Genomic DNA, 22485 nt, shown 5'->3' on the forward strand with positions numbered 1-22485 from the left:
GGTATCAAAACTTGTTGCGGGTTGCTACTATTGAAGTCAAATAAACTTATTTTCAACTAGTAGCTAGAAGCATTGTTGTGATTAAAGATATGTTTGGATTAAGTAACGATAGCTTATAAATTATATTTAATTCAATATGACACAAATATGTTATTATTGGAAACCTAAATAACTATTTCGTAACTAGTTATGTTATGATGAAACATTGCTGTCACCATGTTTTAACCAGTATAACATAAAAAACATATTCGTGCTCTTGTTGCAACATAGTTTGGACTTTGTCGTATCAGAACTAGTTGCGGATTGCTACTTGGGTATACAGCGGTTTGTTTTAGCACTCACTTTCCATGGTATAAATTTCACCCTGGACTATCAGATAATGAAATCGTTCAAAAATACGCTGCTGCTCACAGTACCGTTCAAAAAAATCGTTTGCGAGCAGGATATTGACAGTTTGAGGTAAAGTTAGAGTTTTGACAGGCTTGTGATTCACTCGGTTTCTAATTTTCATTTTTGTTACGATTTCATATTGGATTCCAACGGTGAATCGTCTAGGTCCTCGTTCACTGACCATCATTTCGTGCGATAAAACTCGAGTTCACCTTTTTCGTGTTAATTACCGCATCTTCGTTCGATAAATTATGTTTCATTGTGACTACACAATGGACGCTGCCACCATCTGTTGTGCTTGTGCTTGTGGCTTGGATATCATCATTAATTTATCTAAAGTGCGTGAAAGAGTCAGCTGCAATCCGTGAAACAGTATCGAAATGCTCGCAGCTTTTCTGGATGTGTAACGCGTGTACTAAAATAATGGCAAATGCAACTTTCCGCCAAGCAATTTTGTCAACAAACAATGCAATGGAAGCCATAACTGCAGAGCATAGTGAAGCACTTCAGGACATTCGTTTTGAAATGGAACAAAATAGTGAAAAAATTCAAGAAATTCTCCAGGGCATACCGACCGTTTTTCAGAATCGAATCCAGCGCACTGATGGCATATCAACAGGGTTGTTACGAAAAATTTCAAAATCAAAACGCGCGAAATCCGCGCGAAGTCGAACACTAAAACGCGCGAAATCCGCGCGAAGTTGAAAACTGAAACGCGCGATATTCGAGCGAAGCGTTAGACAACTATTTTTATGCAGGTGATACTTTACGCAGTACTTGAAAATTCACTTAAATATAATTTAAAAATCTGCATAAGTTTGTCATATGAACACAATAAATAAGTCCGCATACAGCACGTCACTTCGAAAAACCCAACGAAAACGATTTCATTTTTATTCTTCATCTTTTTCGATGCCCTTAGTTAAGGAGCAAGACTTTTTGCAAGCGTATGAGTAATGTCAACAATATGTGCGTAAAAACAAATTCCGGCGCTTCTTTTACTGATTTTAATCAATAAATCTTCCATATGGTTGAAAAATAAACCAATCAGTTCATTCTACTTAAAATTGCAATTCAAGAAAAGTGTCTTAGTCTAGAACTCTTCGGTTTTCCTTAAAACTGCTCGAGAAAAATTATCTCAGTTTCAGCTTACTTCCACTGACACATTTGATTAGCAACAAACACATTCCTATATGGATTTCCTCTTGCAAAATTTTTTTTCGTAGCTTCTACAAGTGAACCCGTAAAATAGGAACCTTTAATTTAACATGCGAGAGGCAATGGAAATGGCATGTTGTCGTAAAACTATTTATTTTTCCGGAAAACTACTTTTTTAACAGAAAATATTTAGTTTTGCTTATTTTGTGTAGCGCAATCTAATACAAATGATTTGAAGCAGTGATGCCAACTTTTTTATAAGGGAATTAAAATCTATATTCATAAAATGTAAGCAATTTTCCATCAAACGTTGGTGAGAAATTGTTCAAAGCTGAAATATCATACAAAATGTCAGGTTTAACATTCATTTGAGAATAAATTATTGTTAAAAAAAATTGTTTGAAACTCAATCCTGCAAGTTACTTTAAGAAACTCGTTGCACTGCATTTATTAATCTATAACAAACGTACTGAATAAATTGTACGTAATACACAAGTTAACTTGGTTTATTCTTGATCCTTAATTAATACTCTCTGATGTACGGAAAATGTTACAGTAAAAATAAAAATGCTTACACTTGTGATTTTAAAAGAAGTGAAACAGATTTCATCGAAGATATTTTTTTTTGTTTCGACTTTTTTTTGCTCGGCAAACATTTCCTTCTTGGTAAGAAGAATTTTTAGGTAAACCACATCGGGATGATCTGATTCACTCTTTTTAATATCAGTTTCAATTATAATAGCGTCTTCTTCTGCTGAAAGATTTTACTCTGAATGTCTGAGGAGGAAATCATCTTTTATTCTTTTATTTGGATCAGGGAAAAGCTCACTGGAATTAGTTTCTGTCAAACTTGTTCTCAAGTAGGCATAAAAACTCCTCATCTTTTGCATCAATAGATCAAAATCATCCAAATGATACATTTGCTTAAATCTAGTGCTTCTATAGTAACTACATCTAATGAGACAGTAACATGAGAAACGATTTCTTGATAACATTACGTAATAAATGAAAGTCGAAAGAATTGAAACATTTGTTAAATATGCAGCACATGCTAGCAATGGGCTCGTTATATCCATAATTAGTTCTAACATAGGGAATCCGAAAAAATAGGAAAACTACGATGTCGAATGTCAAATTGTAACAATTGAAAGCTCTATGTGCTCTTTAAAATTTAACTTGGTTTCCAGAACACCCAGGTCCTTAACAGACGATGCGCGTTCGAGAACAGTTTGTGGCATATTGTAGTCGAACTTGAATACAGACTTTTTGCTACACAAAGAGACGACGGAGCATTTAGTGGCATTTAAACCATTTAGAAATATGAAATACGAAAGTCATCAGCGAACGATAGTTTCTTACACTTGATCGAAAAATTTAGATCGTTGATACAATAAAATTATGAACGGTCCAAGGTGACTTCCTTGAGGAACTCCAGATGTAACAGCACTTGGTGAGGTTGTACAGGCTCCTTTTTTCACTATCATTTCATTACCAGTTAGATATGATCGAAGCCAATTAAAAAATTATCCATTTAATCCCAGTCTACTTAACTTGGAGATCGTTATGTGATGATTGATTTTGTCGACCGCAGCAGGGGAAGTTGAAAGCTTTGGCATGGATCCAAGCTGAGTCTCTGATATGTAGTCAGAGCAACTATGTGTTATAAAATCCAGAACTATAATTTCAAACAGCTTCGATACAGCGCACAAAGTAACAATTCCAAGGTAGTTGGATACTATACCCTTATTCACATAGGATTTCTTCCATATTTCAGGACAAATTCCAGAACGCAAAAAAACAAACTATTAGAACAGTTTATAAAGATATAAAAAATAAACAGCAAAATAACCCTATGTTCAGAATGCTCAAAATTATTCCAAGTAGAGTGATTTCTCATCATTTTAAATTCATATATCATGAGAATTATAGAATTATCACAACCGATGTTCAATCCCTATATTATTTTCTTCGTGTTTATGACAGTGCATAGAACAAAAATGATTATTCTGCCTTTCACTATATTCGGCAAAAAGTAGTTTTGAAAAAAGTAATATCTTGGTTTTATTTATGTTTCACACACTTCTTGAGACTCCATATTGTGTTCGCCATATTCAAGCCAACAAAGGTTGTTTTGTTTGCATTTTCGTTATCATAACGTTGGGAAAACCAACCGATAACCGTCTGAATCGATGAAGAAATTATATGTTAGAATCTTATAATATCTAAGTTATTACTACATCAATTCACAGTAACGATTTACATATACGCTTACGTATTTATAATGGTTTCGCAACGGAAAATAAACCTTTTTTTAACTAGTAGCTAAAAGCATAGCTGTGATTAAAGATATGTTAGAATCAAGTAACGATAACTTATAAATGATAGTTAGTTCAATGTTTACGTTATAAAGAAACATTGCTGTCACCTTGTTTTAACCAATATAACATAAAAACCATGTTCGTGCTCTTGTTGCAACACAGTTGGGTTAAGTGGTATCAAAACTTGTTGCGGGTTGCTACTACACGGAACGACCGAAATCAGCATTTTCGCGAAAAATTTAGTTGATTTGCTGATTTTAGTTAGTTATTTTTTGAGACAACTAAAAAAATCTTACTTTTGCTGATTTAGATTTTTTATTCTCATTCCCTTAATAATAATAAAATATTTGTTGAAATGACTATTTTTTTTAGTTGAATTCACAAATTAAACGTACTGTCATTTCTTAGCTAAGGCACACTTCATATCCAGTCAACTAATTTTTTAGTTGAATTAAAGAAATATAATGTTGTTTTCAACCAATATGAATGGTTGAATTGGCTTCTGCAATCTGCAGCTATATGGCGCCCTGTCACCGAAACGGTAACACCTTAATGACTACTAGCCACTAGATGGCACACTACTGCCGAAAAAAATTCAGACGCGGTTGTCTTTTCTATATTGGCAGGTATAAATACGATGTTGTGTTGGAGAAAAAGACATAAACGAAACGTAAACATCTTTTTGAATTTTTTTTCTTCTAAATCACTGTTTCTTCATTCTCACTGAAAACTTTGAGCACTCGGAAAACAAAAACCGAATACAAATAGTACACCGGACGGCGCAGCTCGGAAGGTTTGAAGATACAAAAAACCTTCATCACAATTAGAGTGAAACATTCGAAATTCACATCACTGTTCCGCGTAAAAACATTATTACGCACAATCGCTTCAAGTGCGCACAAATTCTGAATAAATACACTTTCCACTAACAGTTTACGTCATTTTTACATATCGGTTTAGAAAATTATATAGGGATATATCGTAACACATGCGAAAAACATCTAAACAATTTGCGAGCAGTTTCAACAAGACTGTCCCTTTTAGCTTTTTAATGGATTGTTTTGCTTTGACACTGCTGTCCTTCAGTAATGACGGTGATTGATAAATAGAATCAAAGTTTCTGATTTTAATAACGAAATTAGTTGTCAATGAGAATTTCGTGTTGGATTGAAATATTGCTGGTTTGTGTCCAGAATATTCGCCAACTAAACACATTCTCTAAAAATAAGAGTTTTTTTCAGCACAGTAAATTCTACATTTTAACTAATTTTATAGTTATTTTGGAAATTTTGTTGTTAGAATCAACTAATTCAAAAACAGTAATACGAATTAGGCGCAGAGCTAATTTCGGTCGTTCCGTGTATTGAAGTCAAATAAACTTATTTTCAACTAGTAGCTAGAAGCATTGTTGTGATTAAAGATATGTTTGGATTAAGTAACGATAGCTTATAAATTATATTTAATTCAATATGACACAAATATGTTATTATTGGAAACCTAAATAACTATTTCGTAACTAGTTATGTTATGATGAAACATTGCTGTCACCATGTTTTAACCAGTATAACATAAAAAACATATTCGTGCTCTTGTTGCAACATAGTTTGGACTTTGTCGTATCAGAACTAGTTGCGGATTGCTACTTGGGTATACAGCGGTTTGTTTTAGCACTCACTTTCCATGGTATAAATTTCACCCTGGACTATCAGATAATGAAATCGTTCAAAAATACGCTGCTGCTCACAGTACCGTTCAAAAAATTCGTTTGCGAGCAGGATATTGACAGTTTGAGGTAAAGTTAGAGTTTTGACAGGCTTGTGATTCACTCGGTTTCTAATTTTCATTTTTGTTACGATTTCATATTGGATTCCAACGGTGAATCGTCTAGGTCCTCGTTCACCGACCATCATTTCGTGCGATAAAACTCGAGTTCACCTTTTTCGTGTTAATTACCGCATCTTCGTTCGATAAATTATGTTTCATTGTGACTACACAATGGACGCTGCCACCATCTGTTGTGCTTGTGCTTGTGGCTTGGATATCATCATTAATTTATCTAAAGTGCGTGAAAGAGTCAGCTGCAATCCGTGAAACAGTATCGAAATGCTCGCAGCTTTTCTGGATGTGTAACGCGTGTACTAAAATAATGGCAAATGCAACTTTCCGCCAAGCAATTTTGTCAACAAACAATGCAATGGAAGCCATAACTGCAGAGCATAGTGAAGCACTTCAGGACATTCGTTTTGAAATGGAACAAAATAGTGAAAAAATTCAAGAAATTCTCCAGGGCATACCGACCGTTTTTCAGAATCGAATCCAGCGCACTGATGGCATATCAAGCACATCTCGCGAGCGGGCCCCTTTGGACCCTGATTTTTCTAAGTATTGTCTAATTCCACTTGGCAGAAGGGTATCGTTTACAGGCAGTTTGATTTTCAAACACGTTCAACCTTTCTGTTTCAACCATCGCAATGAACTTGATATTAAGCCACTAAGCATCACCTCTTCACTTTTCCACCATCCATTGATAACGATGTTCAAACCCAATCCCCTTCTGAAAGTCCCTCTTTCGATCAAATGATCAATAACGCAAACGATCAACCAAAACAATACCTCACTGTACAAGGAGTGTATCGAAAATAAGCTATCCACATACATTTGTGTTGTACGCATATATTTGTGATGGTTTTTTATGCTCAGATCATAGTATGCGGTGCGTTTGGCTGTCTGCTTTCGTTTGCTTACTTGTTTGTGCGGATGAAATTCTGCATTTTCAAAATGTCGCTTATTGAAAAGGGAGTGAAAATTAAGGTTCTGGACACATGGCTAAGTGAGAAGGGAATTACTATGCGAAAATTGGCGAAGCGGTTTGGAATTCATCATATCAGTGTTAAAACCATCATTAATAAGTTTGGGGAACACTATTCTTTGGATGAGGTACCAGGAAGAGGAAGAAAACCCGGTTCTTCCAACCCGAAACTGGTCAAGAAAGTGGTATCTCTAATCATGAAGAACAAATCAATGTCAACACGTGATTTGGCCAAAAAAGCAGGAACGAGTGTCGGAATGATCCAGTGTATCAAGAGGCGAAATCACCTGAAGACCTACAAGAAGCAGAAAATCTTGAAACAAAGTGTAGAACAGAAGAAGCGAGCAGCAACAAGGGCCCGGAAATTGTATTCGCGTCTTTTGCAGTGTCCAGATGCATGCGTTTTGATGGACGATGAGACTTATGTAAAGGAAAACACAAAAACCCTTCCAGGTCTACAATACTTTATTGTCGTCGTTGAGGAGGATGTGAGCGATGCGGACAGGTCGATTCAAGTGGAGGAATTCGGTCGAAAGGTACTGGTACGGAAAGCAATATGTTCCTGTTGTTTGCAGAAATCTATCGATCTGAGTGTCTCCGAAAGACATTGCTGCCTTTGTTTAAGAAGCGTAGTACACCTCCATTGTTTTGGCTGGATTTAGCGTCGGTTCACTATGCCAAAACCACTCTCAATTGGCTTGCGGAAATGGGTATACATTTCGTTGAGAAAAATATCAATCCACCAAATTGCCCTCAGCTTCGACCCATGGATCGTCACTGGGCAATCGTGAAGAGGGTATTCAAGAAGACTGGTAAGGCAGCTGGGAGCATGCAGGAGTTCAAAAAAATTGGGCTTAATCGTCCAAAAAATGCGATGCAATACTTGTCCGGAAATTGATGAAGAGCGTTCGATCAAAAATTCGAAAATTCGTGAAGGAACAATTTAAATTTCATCCGGTTTTCATTATGCTCAAGTTTAACCTCGTACAATAGAGGATCAATTTTTACTTTGAATAAAATATCTTTTTTTATCATAATTTGGAAAAAAAATTTGTGAATAGCTTATTTTCGATACACTCCTTATTACCAAAACGTTCGTGGCCTTCGCACAAAAACAAATGAATTATACACAGCACTGCCCTCTTCTGATTATGACGTTGTTGTGTTAACCGAAACTTGGCTCAAAAACAGTATTATCAATTCAGAACTCTCTGATGAATATACGATATATCGCTGTGACCCAAATTCCTCTACTAGTCAGTGCAATCGTGGTGGTGGTGTCTTGATCGGAGTCAAGAAAGTCATTCGTAGTAATACTGTTACTCACGCTGAAGCTGATTGTTTAGAGCAAATTTCGATTCGCATCAATTACGCTTCTGTGCCATTACTTTAATTCCGTATAATCCATCTTCTGAACACGAAATTTTACTGGTCGAATCCATGATTGCATTTGGTTTACAGCAAATTAACTATTTGTCTAATGATAATGGGAAACTGCTTGATTTGGCTTTTGTCAGCAGCGTCTTTCTTTCAAAGTGCTCTAAGTAATAACTTACCACCTTTGTCGGAACAGTATTCGAGTAGTTTGACGACATACAACATTAATATTCCTAGGATATCAGGGGCTGGGGTCCACTAGGAGATTGATAGTACTTATTAGCTCTCTCCGGACAGTACCAGCATAGATGCCGTGTGGAATCCGGCGGAAAAAGATGAACCAAGAATAGATCCACTGGGTTCCTGCTTCCATGTCGTAAAAGGCGACAATTGCAGGAGTTTCTTTTTCCTTTCAGTTATCAGATATTTTCAATGTTTCACTTTTGATTACTCTATTTTACTAAATTATCTCTTCATTCAACCTATCAATTTCCGTCTAGCTTCGGAGAAAAGTTTTATTTGGAATGTTTTCTTCTTCCATGTTATTGATTGTCTTCAGTATTATAAATTGAATGATAAAAATCAACTATTGCGCAAATCCGTTGATATTACAAAGTTAATAACAGAAATAACATATATCGTTATATTGAATACATAGTTCAGAAACACTTTATATTAATATTTCAAACGATAAATTAATATTTTTCTCGGTAGCCGGCTGCCCAGATCGACCAATATAATCAATTGCTAATTTTAATAAATAATAAAATAATAAAGTGGACATAATACAGAATCAAGATGCGCGTGAAATCTGTTGACCTTTATTTGGTGATTTAAAATGATTTTATGACAACTGTTTAGAATATGTCAATGCAATGAATCAATTATTTTGTCTAAATCCTATTCACTCGTTTATTTTGTATTACGTAATTTCATTTATAGAAAATAAAGAAGTTTTTATTCTTTGCGCGATAGTATTGACATTTTTTTTCAGTTTCCTTGAATAAGAGCTGTGAATCAAGACTTCCCGGGACTTCAATATAGGATATTGTTCAAACGTTCACTCGAGAAGTCAGTGAGTTTAGTGGTGCATCCGAGCATCTTGAAACCGGAACATACTGAGTCGCGCGCGAATAATACCAATACTGAAATTTTTACTAACAAATATCCTTCTCCCGTGCTACTTGTGGAGCGCGCATCCCTTCCCATTCCTTAGATGTGTGGCGGAATTACAAAACCACCACGTTTTCCACGTTAAACACTCAGAACAATTGCAATAGTACATTTCATTTCATTCCATTTCGACACAATGTAGTTACATTGCACGGAACGACCGAAATCAGCATTTTCGCGAAAAATTTAGTTGATTTGCTGATTTTAGTTAGTTATTTTTTGAGACAACTAAAAAAATCTTACTTTTGCTGATTTAGATTTTCTATTCTCATTCCCTTAATAATAATAAAATATTTGTTGAAATGACTATTTTTTTTAGTTGAATTCACAAATTAAACGTACTGTCATTTCTTAGCTAAGGCACACTTCATATCCAGTCAACTAATTTTTTAGTTGAATTAAAGAAATATAATGTTGTTTTCAACCAATATGAATGGTTGAATTGGCTTCTGCAATCTGCAGCTATATGGCGCCCTGTCACCGAAACGGTAACACCTTAATGACTACTAGCCACTAGATGGCACACTACTGCCGAAAAAAACTCAGACGCGGTTGTCTTTTCTATATTGGCAGGTATAAATACGATGTTGTGTTGGAGAAAAAGACATAAACGAAACGTAAACATCTTTTTGAATTTTTTTTCTTCTAAATCACTGTTTCTTCATTCTCACTGAAAACTTTGAGCACTCGGAAAACAAAAACCGAATACAAATAGTACACCGGACGGCGCAGCTCGGAAGGTTTGAAGATACAAAAAACCTTCATCACAATTAGAGTGAAACATTCGAAATTCACATCACTGTTCCGCGTAAAAACATTATTACGCACAATCGCTTCAAGTGCGCACAAATTCTGAATAAATACACTTTCCACTAACAGTTTACGTCATTTTTACATATCGGTTTAGAAAATTATATAGGGATATATCGTAACACATGCGAAAAACATCTAAACAATTTGCGAGCAGTTTCAACAAGACTGTCCCTTTTAGCTTTTTAATGGATTGTTTTGCTTTGACACTGCTGTCCTTCAGTAATGACGGTGATAGATAAATAGAATCAAAGTTTCTGATTTTAATAACGAAATTAGTTGTCAATGAGAATTTCGTGTTGGATTGAAATATTGCTGGTTTGTGTCCAGAATATTCGCCAACTAAACACATTCTCTAAAAATAAGAGTTTTTTTCAGCACAGTAAATTCTACATTTTAACTAATTTTATAGTTATTTTGGAAATTTTGTTGTTAGAATCAACTAATTCAAAAACAGTAATACGAATTAGGCGCAGAGCTAATTTCGGTCGTTCCGTGTGTAAACGTCTTCTTGGGAATACTTTGTACGGAAATCAGCCATACATCGTAGCACATACAGCTTTATGATTTGATGCATCGGCACTTTACAAATCATAAACTTTAAATATTTTATGAGTTGGACCGATACAGCCGAAATTATGCTCGGTACCAAAAACGGTCCTCCTATCTTAAACACTTGAACTGCTTACAGCGCACAAGCAAAGTAACGCAATGAATATAAACACTTTAAACCATTGCGCCGCTGGCGTGGATTTTCCGCCTCGCGCGAAGGAAAATAAATAACTTCAATTGTTTATTAAACACTAGCCTTCTCCATATAATCATTACCAAAACTTGTTCGATATATGTAATTGTCAAGTCTCAAGACTTCTCGTCAAACTTACACGTACACAGAGAAAATTTGTACATTTTATAAAAACCAAAATGCAGAAAATAAATCAGACATTCATTCAGTAACCAAGACGGGAACTGGACTTCTTCGTTAATGAAAGAAACCTGCCACATGGCAGACCGTGACACTGTTCACCGCGCGTCAAGCTAAGTCCCAGTTAAGAAGGGACTTAGCTAAAAAATAGTGAACTTGGAAAAAACAATCAAGTGCAACAAATATGTGTGTTACTTTCCGAACTGAAAGAATATCGAAATAGATGAAACTAAACAAATCAAAACTAAAAAGTGCTAAACCAGTTATAAAATACAAAAAAAAAAAAAAAAAAAAAAACAACATGGGCTGGTTCGACTCGACCGATACCAACACCACGTACGTCCAACTTGGAAACGACGCCCAAACCTGGACAGGAATCATCATAGCAGCCTGCCTGATGATCTACACAGCTGGAAGATTCATCACCAAGCTACACCACATATACACGGAGAGGACAGCCGAGCGGACAACAAGAAGGATCATCGCCAATCAGGTCTAAGTTAAGTACTGATTTTGATTTTTATTCATTTATATATCTATAGAGTACAGTAGAAAATTTTTTTTCTTTAAAAAGAAATTTGAAAGTACACAGTTAAATATGGAAAATATCAAAGAATTTTTTGAAGAAATAGAGGCAGCCGCCGAATATTTTAATGAAATCGACCGGCAAGCGGCAAAAATTTTTAAAACCAAAGAAAACATAAAAGCCTTTGCCGAAGCAGAAAATCACACATTAAATTTAGAAATTAAAATTTTTCCTGAACAGCCTGAGAAAACAGAAATAGTTAAAATAGAAGTATCGCAGGGGCCGTACTTCGACAAAAAAGAAGCAACTCGAAAAAACAAGGCTTATTTTGCACGGAAAGGAATTTACCTGGATCCTGCACAATATAACCTCTGAAAAAAAAAAAAAATAAATTTTAAACAACCATATTATATGATGTAAATTCTACAGTTTTACTAACAACAAACAAACCATTGAATATGAATGGACGAAATTGAAGAAAGCCTGAATACATTAAAGGCAATCGAAAGTAATTTTAGGAAAGCTCCGAATAGAACCTATTCGAGCCAAATTTTACTATTGAAAAGAAGCGAAGCCAGCTTCGCTCAAAACGTAATTAACGAAAAACTTGCCGAACTAGAAAACAATCTAGATTCAGACCTTTTCAATTTAATCAACCGAGAAGCAAAATTGCTCTCAGGAAAAATTTACAATATCATAGACACTAAACTCCCATACGCCAAACCGTCGTTATTGCCTAAATTTAAACGGGCGACAAAGAAATTAATTAAGCTAAATCGTGAGGCAAAAACCAAAATGACTAATCAGGAAAATACAATAAAAACAGTGACGGCTTTGATGCCAGAATTTGATGGAAATCCAACAAACCTCACCAGTGTCATTGATGCACTGGATATTATTAAGACAATAGTCACAAATGATAACAAACAATTAGTTATCAGCATCATATTATCAAAACTAAGAGGCAAAGCACGAAACGCATTTGCCGCCAAGCCCGAAAACGTCGAGTCCATAGTGGACAAATTAAAAACAATTGCACCCGCCTCCGTAGGAGCAGTGCAATCTAAACTAAAATTATGCAAACAAAAGTCTGACATAATTACCTTTACAAATGAAATCGAAACTCTCGCTACACAGCTTGAAGCTGCGTATGTAGCGAAAAAAATTCATGCCGAGGTAGCAAAAGAAATGGCTACCCAAGAAGCAATTAAACACATGGCGGAAGGTCTAAAAAATGAAAAAACATCAATTATTCTTCGAGCAGGAACATTCACGGACCTACCTTCAGCGATAAATAAAGTGCTAGAGGTAAACCCGGCCTGCGAAGAAAAGATACTATTTGCAAAAATGCAAACGAATAAAACGAATATACAGCAAAAAAGTAACGGTGAAGGTCGTCAGTTTAAACAACAACCGATACCATTCTTCAATATGCCTTTTCAGCCACGGTTCCAAGCACAGCGTGGCTGGAATAATCAAAACAACCAACAAATGCCTAACCAAGCAAATCAAAGTCAAGGGCGCCAAATGAGACCAAATTTTAACCAATGGCATAACCTGCCTCAACAAATGTTCAGTTACGGACAGTTTCCTTATACTCCGTATCAGCAGTTTTATCAACAAAACCCATATCAATACCAAAATAACTGGAGAAATAATTCCAACACCAATCACAGCAACGCACATCCAAACAGAAATGTGATGGTTGCGGAAAACACATCGGAGCTGACGTCTGGTCCCCAAGACGTCGGCCAGCAACGAAGTGCAAATGGGACAACCAAGACAAATCAGAACATGAGAATGGATGTGAACCAGAATGTGGGTCACATTCAAGCTCGGTTAACGAATCAAGCAAGTCAGCAATGAAAATATTCAATTGCGAGATAAGTTATACAAATTTTGTAATTTTAAAATTAGATGTCTGTAACAAACCGGTCACACTAATCGTAGACACAGGTGCAGACATCTCTATATTAAAAGAAAGCGCACTAAAGCCAAATATACTTATTCACATGAATGAGAACTGTATTATAAATGGTGTTACCGAAGGTAAAATGGAAACCGAAGGTAGCACATATGCTAATATTAAACTAAATAATAATTTAATACCACATAAATTCCAAATAGTTAACGATAAGCTACCTATCTTTACAGACGGAATTCTCGGTAGAGACTTTCTAATAAACTACGAATGCAACATATGCCTGAAAACATGGCTAATTACTTTCGAAATAAATAATGAAATCTTCGAAATACCCATTAGAGATAAATTCAAGGAAAAATTTATTATACCACCTAGATGCCAAGTAATTAAAGAAATAAAATTAAGAAATATCACTGAGGATAGTGTTATCCTATCCGGTGAAATAAAGCCAGGAGTGAACTACTCAAACGCGCTTATCACTCCTGGTGCCCAATATGTAAATATTATGAATACTAGCGATAGTTTCGTACAGATTCCTTTTAATGATTTAATAGAAAAAATCAAAATAATCCCAGCTAGCAACTACGAAGCAGCCGGAAACGAAAATAAAAACTCTAAACGAAAAATTAATCAACGAATACTAGATTTACAAAATCAGATTAATATTAAAAATATACCAATCAATGCTAAAGGTAAATTAATAGACCTATGCTATAGATATAACGACATTTTCGCACTCAAGGATGATCCGTTAAGTGCAAACATTTTCTACAAACAAGAAATTAATCTAGAAAATAAATCACCAGTTTACATAAAAAATTACCGAACACCCGAAATCCACAAAGGAGAAATAAATAATCAAATTAATAAGATGCTTGATGAAAATATTATCCAACCTTCCGTATCCCCGTATAACTCACCTCTTTTACTAGTACCGAAAAAATCAACTACTGAAAATAAAAAATGGCGATTAGTCATTGATTTTCGCCAATTAAACAAAAAAATTATTGCGGATAAATTTCCATTACCAAGAATCGATGAGATACTTGATAATTTAGGTCGAGCAAAGTATTTTACGACACTCGACCTGATGTCAGGATTTCATCAGATCGAATTAGAAGAAAACTCAAAAAAATACACAGCATTCTCGAGTTCAACAGGCCACTATGAATTTAATAGATTACCTTTCGGACTAAACATTTCACCCAATAGCTTCCAACGTATGATGACAATCGCTCTGAGTGGTTTACCACCAGAGTGTGCGTTCTTGTACATTGATGACATCATCGTGGTGGGTTGTTCAATCAACCACCATTTGAAAAATCTAGAGATGGTTTTCCAACAACTCAGGAAATATAATTTAAAACTAAATCCAGCAAAATGTAATTTCTTCGGAAATGACGTCACATACTTGGGTCATCACATTTCGGAAAAAGGAATTTTGCCAGATCCATCAAAATTCTCAACAATAAAAAACTACCCCATCCCAACAAATGCAGATGAAGTTAGGCGATTTGTAGCCTTTTGTAACTACTATCGTCGTTTTATCGAAAATTTTGCCAAAATAGCACACCCATTAAACAAATTACTTAGAAAGAATACAAAATTTGACTGGTCGCTCGAATGCGAACAATCCTTCCAAACACTTAAAAATCTACTTTTAACGCCAACAATTTTACAATTCCCTGACTTCAACAAGAAATTTATCGTAATCACAGATGCTTCCAAAATGGCTTGCGGTGCAGTTCTTGCTCAGACACACGACAATATTGATTTGCCAATAGCGTACGCAAGTAGATCGTTCACCAGAGGCGAATCAAATAAGTCGACAATTGAACAAGAGCTGACAGCAATCCATTGGGCCATCACGCATTTTAGACCATATCTATACGGAAGAAAATTTCTTGTCAAAACAGACCACAGACCATTGGTTTATCTGTTTTCGATGAAAAATCCTTCTTCAAAATTAACAAGAATGCGTTTAGACCTCGAAGAATTCGACTTCGAAGTAGAATACGTACAAGGTAAATTAAATGTAGGAGCGGACGCGCTCTCTAGGATTAAAATTAACACAGACATGTTAAGTAATATGTCTATTTTAAAGGTTCAAACTAGAGCCGACAAAAGGAAACAAAATGACGAAAATATTATTCAGAAAGAGAAAAACTCTAATGATTCGTTAGATACTGAGCCTGATCAACTCAAAGTATTTGAATCAATCAATATAAATGAAGTACACAACATGCAAAAATTAAGCATTGAAAAATCGTCGACAAATAATATAAATGGCCTAAAAATTAAAATTCAAAATAAAAATTACAAAAAGGACTTGACTCAAGCGTCATTTACCCGATGTATAATAACAAATATGAATGAATCTCTCGAGAGAATTTTAAATATTATCGAAGAAAAAGCTAATAAATTGAATATTGGAAAAATTGCTCTAGCGCTTTCGAATACAATTTTCAATTTTATTAGTATTAATAATTTTAAGTCAGCATGTAATAAACATCTGAAATCACTCCAAATCATACTCTATCAACCGCAACGCGAGATAGATGATAAAAACCTAATTAACAGAATTATCCAAGAAAACCACGACTCTGCAATTGGCGGACACATCGGAATTAACAGACTCTATCGGAAACTAAAGTGTCATTATATATGGCCAGATATGAAAAAATCCATTGCAAATTATATACATAATTGTATAAAATGCAAAGAAAATAAACACACCTTTAGAACAACAGAAAACTTTATTCAAACACCAACACCACAAAAAGCCTTTTCTACAATAGCTATGGACACAATGGGACCATTTACAAAATCAAATTCAGGAAACAGATACGCGCTAACAATTCAATGCGACTTATCTAAATATATCATCGTGCAACCAATTCCAGACAAGCAAGCAGAAACAATAGCAAAAGCTTTTGTCGAACACTGCATTCTAATATACGGAACCCCGTCTATTATACGAACAGATCAAGGAACCGAATATAAAAATGAAGTCTTCCACAAAATTAGCGAATTACTCAAGTTCACTCAAAAATTTTCAACACCGTATCACCCTCAAACTATTGGAAGTCTAGAGAGAAACCATCGATGTCTGAATGAGTACGTAAGACAGTTCGTCAACGAATCACATACTGATTGGGATGACTGGCTGCCTTACTACGCATTTTGCTACAATTCGACTCCTCACACCGATTTCCCATACACACCTTTTGAACTGATCTTTGGTAAAACAGCATCAGTACCAAACGAATTGAAAAATCCAGAATTCATAGAACCGACATATAATTATGACGAATACTACTCGGAATTGAAATACAAATTAAAAACTGCAGCCTTGAAAGCAAACCAACTCATAGACAAAATCAAAACTAAACGAAACTCAAATCAAGAAAATAAATCGAAACCCTCTTCCATTCAGATAAACGATAAGGTAATGTTAGAAAATCACAATAGAACAAAATTAGACAAAATTTACAAAGGCCCTTACATAGTAAAAAATATAGACCACCCAAATGCAATAGTAGAAAACCTAGAAACAAAGCAAACTCATACAGTCCACAAAAATCAAATTGTTAAATTGTAATCATATACAATAATATTACCACATGTTATACAAAAATAAATTACAAATCTATGGAAAACACGAAATTTTACTCAAGAACAAATTTTTAAAACTATTATATTTTATATCATATTATATACCATATAATTATACACATACGATTATACAACTATACAATTATTAATTCCAAAACATTATTTTATTACTATATCCCTGTTACATTCAAAACTACCTTATTGTCATTTCTTTACATACCATTATATCACACAAATTACACTATTGACATTATACAATAACATAATAATATCAAAATTCAGGAATTATAACACAGAAGAAAAATTAAAACATTGTAAAACACATTACACTTCACACAATATTGTAAGAGATTTCTTGAGACCAGACCTTAATTTTTATCAACCGAAAATGACTCCGTAAACTTCATCATTTTTTTTACGGGGAAGGTGTGGCGGAATTACAAAACCACCACGTTTTCCACGTTAAACACTCAGAACAATTGCAATAGTACATTTCATTTCATTTCATTTCGACACAATGTAGTTACATTGTAAACGTCTTCTTGGGAATACTTTGTACGGAAATCAGCCATACATCGTAGCACATACAGCTTTATGATTTGATGCATCGGCACTTTACAAATCATAAACTTTAAATATTTTATGAGTTGGACCGATACAGCCGAAATTATGCTCGGTACCAAAAACGGTCCTCCTATCTTAAACACTTGAACTGCTTACAGCGCACAAGCAAAGTAACGCAATGAATATAAACACTTTAAACCATTGCGCCGCTGGCGTGGATTTTCCGCCTCGCGCGAAGGAAAATAAATAACTTCAATTGTTTATTAAACACTAGCCTTCTCCATATAATCATTACCAAAACTTGTTCGATATATGTAATTGTCAAGTCTCAAGACTTCTCGTCAAACTTACACGTACACAGAGAAAATTTGTACATTTTATAAAAACCAAAATGCAGAAAATAAATCAGACATTCATTCAGTAACCAAGACGGGAACTGGACTTCTTCGTTAATGAAAGAAACCTGCCACAGATGTTAGATGTACGTTCGGGCCTGGCAGGCGCCGATACTGATCAATGAACTCTGGGGTTACCAGAAGATATACGTTGAAGGATGATTTACCAGTTCCAGGTTGGATCATCTAGAAATTCCCTGTACAATTTCAGCTAATCCCGATCAGTAGCGAAGTAGCAACCAGGGATGGTCGCTCAAGTTCAAGCTCAACATGAATGTTCCTAAGAATATCTTTCACCGAACGTTAAATGTTCTCTTGACAGTATAAAGGGAGAAAGAAAATTGACACTTTTTGTACATATGTCTACTGGAGGCGGCCATTTGATCGATATTGTATTCTGAGTTAATTGTCCATAAATGGCATTGTACGAAAATACCCATATTGTAAGGGTTTTTAGAGAACTATCAATAAACCGGAAGTCACCATCTTGGAATTCAGAACCACCTCAAACATCGTTTTCCGACAACTACTCCTCAAACCAGTTCCGAAAAAACCCATATTCTGATGGTTTGTAACGAATATCGATGAACCGGAAGTCGTCATCTTGGATGATGCTACTTAGAAAATCCTTGTTTTTCAAAGAAGGGCGTGCCAAAATAGATTCGCCCTTTTTTAAAAACAGTTAGAGTCGAATTAGTGTCTTTATCTGTGAAAAAATAAAGTTTGGACATACTGAAGATGGCTTTCGATCGGTTAGAAAATTCGGTCATGAATCACAGTCATGACCAACACTTTCCGTGTCGTTGTATGGATTGAAGCAAAACAATCTCTTTGCATTGTATTGAAAACTTACAACAGGAAACGTGTTCTACTAGGGTAGTACTTACGATTATGTTATCCTCGGTACACTCCACCTCACTATCATCAGAAACAGCATGTAACAAATTCGTCGAACTTAAGAGCGAACGTTCAGTTCTAGGAAGAAGTTTACTTCTTAAACTGACGTTCATCTTGCTACAGGAAACGAAACTCTGAAATAGTAATCGAGAAAAAAAAATCGAAAATTTAATATCTAGTCATCTGAATGTTTTTCCTTCAGTTTACTTTGTTTAAAGGTCTTTAATCATCAAGCAAAAGATTCCAATAAAAACTATTCAGTTGTCAGTTCCGTATCTTTTTTACGTTCACTCATATTATCCTCTACTATCCAGAAAAATATTGAAATTTATTGAGAATTCACAGATTTTTATTTACTGAACGCTTCTGAACTTTACGTTAAACTGAACGTAAACTCTACTAATCAAATAAAGAATCAAATATTCATTCCAACTTTTTAACTAGAAGAAAAATAAATGGAAAAGTTACGAATTTACCGGTGATTGGATGCTATTACAGATTGGCAAAAATACCCGCACTGGGAAACATTCACACTGATAAAGCTTTTCGACGGACTCATCGATTCCTTTTCGGTTTCAGTGAAATGGATGCACGAAAGTTTCCCGTAAAAAAATCCAAACTTCCCTTTTCAGACCAGTTTTCTTTAATTTTCGCTATTTTTGCAGCAACTTTCTTTTTCGCACTACAACTCGTCATCAACACTAGCACAGAAAAATATCGCTGTAAACTTTTCCTCCTTTTGAACCACTTTACCGTTGCTCGATGTTTTTTTTTCTCTCCTCTGCCCGAACAAACTTTTCACACTTTCCGCTCGTCAGTCCGACTGCTGAGTAGCAAAAAAGAAATCGAATGATGCTAAGTGCAAATTTTTATTATTCTACCATCTGTGATGCAGTATTTTTTTTCTCGAGTAACCAAGCATGAATTGAACGCTGATTATTAACACGATTACCGGTTGCTTTCCAGTTCAAGCAATAGCAGTAAAACACGATCGTTTCAAACTCCCGAACAACTTCGCGCAGAGGTGCAACTACATTGTCATCGCCGTCGTGTTCCCGTTTGTCCATGATAAGGCAATTGCTTGATTGATCACAGACAACAGGATCTAGTAGTGCGGCTCCAAAAAAAAGATTGAATTGCTTCTAGTCCCGACAGTTTGTTTGGACACACTGTTTCAGAGTCCACTGGGATTTGTTCTACTTCAACTTAAAACTTTAAAATGTGCGTAATGATTAAAAATAAATCTTGTTTCGTCTGCATATCTGTGGAATGATTTCTACCTAAGCCGACAGCATGCAAAAGATGCTGTACCTTCGGAGATTTATTGGTTTCTGTTTCGGGTGTAATTTAGAATTTGCTTCGTCTATAGACGGCTTGGTCGTATTCGGACGCACCCAAGTTTTTATCTGCGGGACAGTGCCGCATGCAACGAAGAAGAAACAAAACCGAAATAAATCGCTGATTATAATTAAACTTTAACTGTTCGTACTTTGTGCACTGCACTAATTACATGATTGCGTACTCCCATATGTTTTACCACAACGCGGTTATTTCATGGCTATTTCTTTCTACTGGAGTATCGTTCCCGGGAACAGAGGTTAAGTAGTTGTAGTCGGTTTCGATTAGTTGTTTGATTTGATATCAGATGTAAGATCTAGAGCTATGTTTTTACAGGATGGGTTTCAAACTTTCTCCTATATAAAAGCCGTTTCCAACAAGTGAAGTTCCTAAGTTGGTACTCAGAACTGTAGATGTTTGCTTTCAAAGCCGTGTACAGGAAACTTTCTTGTTGTTTGCTATCCGGGCAGTCATAGGGAAAGTAGGAGGAAGCACGTCACTCAAAGCATTTGGTTAACTTTTTAATATCAGAGTGCTGGAATTACGATTCCATTCGTGATATAGGTACATTTCCGGAAAAAAATGGTTTGTTATTCAGAAACCATTCGTCATGAAAAATTGTTTATTATTCTATCAACCAACGTGCTTCAAAACAACTTGACTAATATTAAGTTGATTCAATTACTGCGGGTAAAACCGACACCCTTCGATGTCAGACCGACAATCAACCCAAACAATTTCAGAATTTTTGTGGAATCCAAATTAAGGGCTATGTAAATGATGTTATTCATTCCAGTTTCCTGAAGCTGGTATGGCTAACAATTAAAAGTACTACATTTATACGTCTTGGAAGCACATTTCACGGACTACTGCATCCAGGGCCGCCGAGAGAAAATAGGGGCCTCGGGGGATAGCAATATTACGGACTCCTATACCACATATGAATTGTACCACAAGGCCTAGCCGCACTCGGCTGGTGAATCCCGTTAGGCACGTTCTGCCTTTCTCATGTAGAAAGGCTACACAATCGCTGTGAAAACCGATATTACAACGGAGGCCCGAAGGGCACATAGTCTCATAGGTTGCTAAAGAATGTCATAGGGTGAAGTGTATTTAAAATTTCACACCGTGATTTACAGTGATGATGCAAAAAAGGGTAAAATTCTTCTAGATTTGGCTCAAAACTGATTCAATTTGTTGGCTATATTATTTATTTACTAAACGATCTTCGACTTCGGCTATACTGGTTCCAAGTTCTAATGTTTCCGAAGTATCGGAAATAGTGGTCAAAACTCTAACGAGACGCACTTAATTTTTGCAGAGATGATTTGATCGATTTCCACAAACAGGCTCAAATATTCCTGTTTCTATGAGACTGATGTTCACTATTTCGTTACTGATAACTTGTTTGGCAACTCTCGGTAAGTCGCACAAGCTCCGCCTCTTACGCTTTTCAGGTTACATAGCAGTTCTAATGAACGTTGCTTTGTCTTCAACCTATTCTATGAATTTGTTTTATATAGGTTACAGTCATTGAAGTGAAATAACGTGTGCTACTTGGGTACTTACATATTGAATCATCTTTCAGCGTAAACCTTTAGTTGCTATTATTGACCCAAACAATAATCATTTACCTTAATTAAATGGTTAGAACTTGACATAGTTATATGAAGCATTATATTGGCATGAAAAATGGTTGTAGTCATCTGATCGATGTGTAGTGTGGCGCTGTATGCGGAAATGGTAAATATGTGTTCGTTTGTGTGGGTGCTCACAGCACTGCAATTCGCTATCAATTTTGGCTCAGCGTGAATGATGCGGTTGAAGAAAACGCTGTACTTACAAAGTAGGCTCTGGATTACCGTAATTTTAAACGCTTCTTATCGGGTAATTCGAAAGTGAAATTATATTATTCCTCAATTAACAGACTTTCTTTGTATACATACTTTCTCTTTCGATTATTGATTTTTCAAGATCAAAAATGATATAGTTGAAGGTTATAACAGTTCGGCTGAAAAGTTCGTATCGTTAAACAGAAACACACATTTTTTTGTCAAAATTCGTTTCTATTATTCAACATAATTGCCATCAGAGGCGATACAGCGATTATAGCGATCTTCCAACTTTTCGATACCATTTTTGTAGTACGATTTGTCCTTTGCCTCAAAATGGGCCTCAGTTTCAGCGATTACCTCTTCATTGCTTCTAAATTTTTTACCAGCGAGCATTCTATTGAGGTCTGAGAACAGGAAAAAGTCACTGGGGG

General features: G+C 35.5%; 1 protein-coding gene across 1 annotated transcript in view; it reads right to left on the reverse strand.

Moving 5' to 3' along the window:
* LOC131439654 (uncharacterized) overlaps positions 1–19866 on the reverse strand; it is a 211035-nt gene extending 191169 nt beyond the window's left edge. The window contains exons 1-2 of the mRNA XM_058610943.1: positions 19358–19866; positions 18872–19015 (exon numbers count right to left, since the gene is read on the reverse strand). Of these exons, the coding sequence (XP_058466926.1) occupies positions 18872–18994 (123 nt within the window). The 5' untranslated portion in view covers positions 18995–19015; positions 19358–19866. The remainder of the gene's footprint in view (positions 1–18871; positions 19016–19357) is intronic.
* Between the last annotated feature and the right edge of the window lie 2619 nt (positions 19867–22485).

The sequence above is a fragment of the Malaya genurostris genome, chromosome 3, assembly GCF_030247185.1.
Source record: "Malaya genurostris strain Urasoe2022 chromosome 3, Malgen_1.1, whole genome shotgun sequence".
Taxonomy (NCBI): domain Eukaryota; kingdom Metazoa; phylum Arthropoda; class Insecta; order Diptera; family Culicidae; genus Malaya; species Malaya genurostris.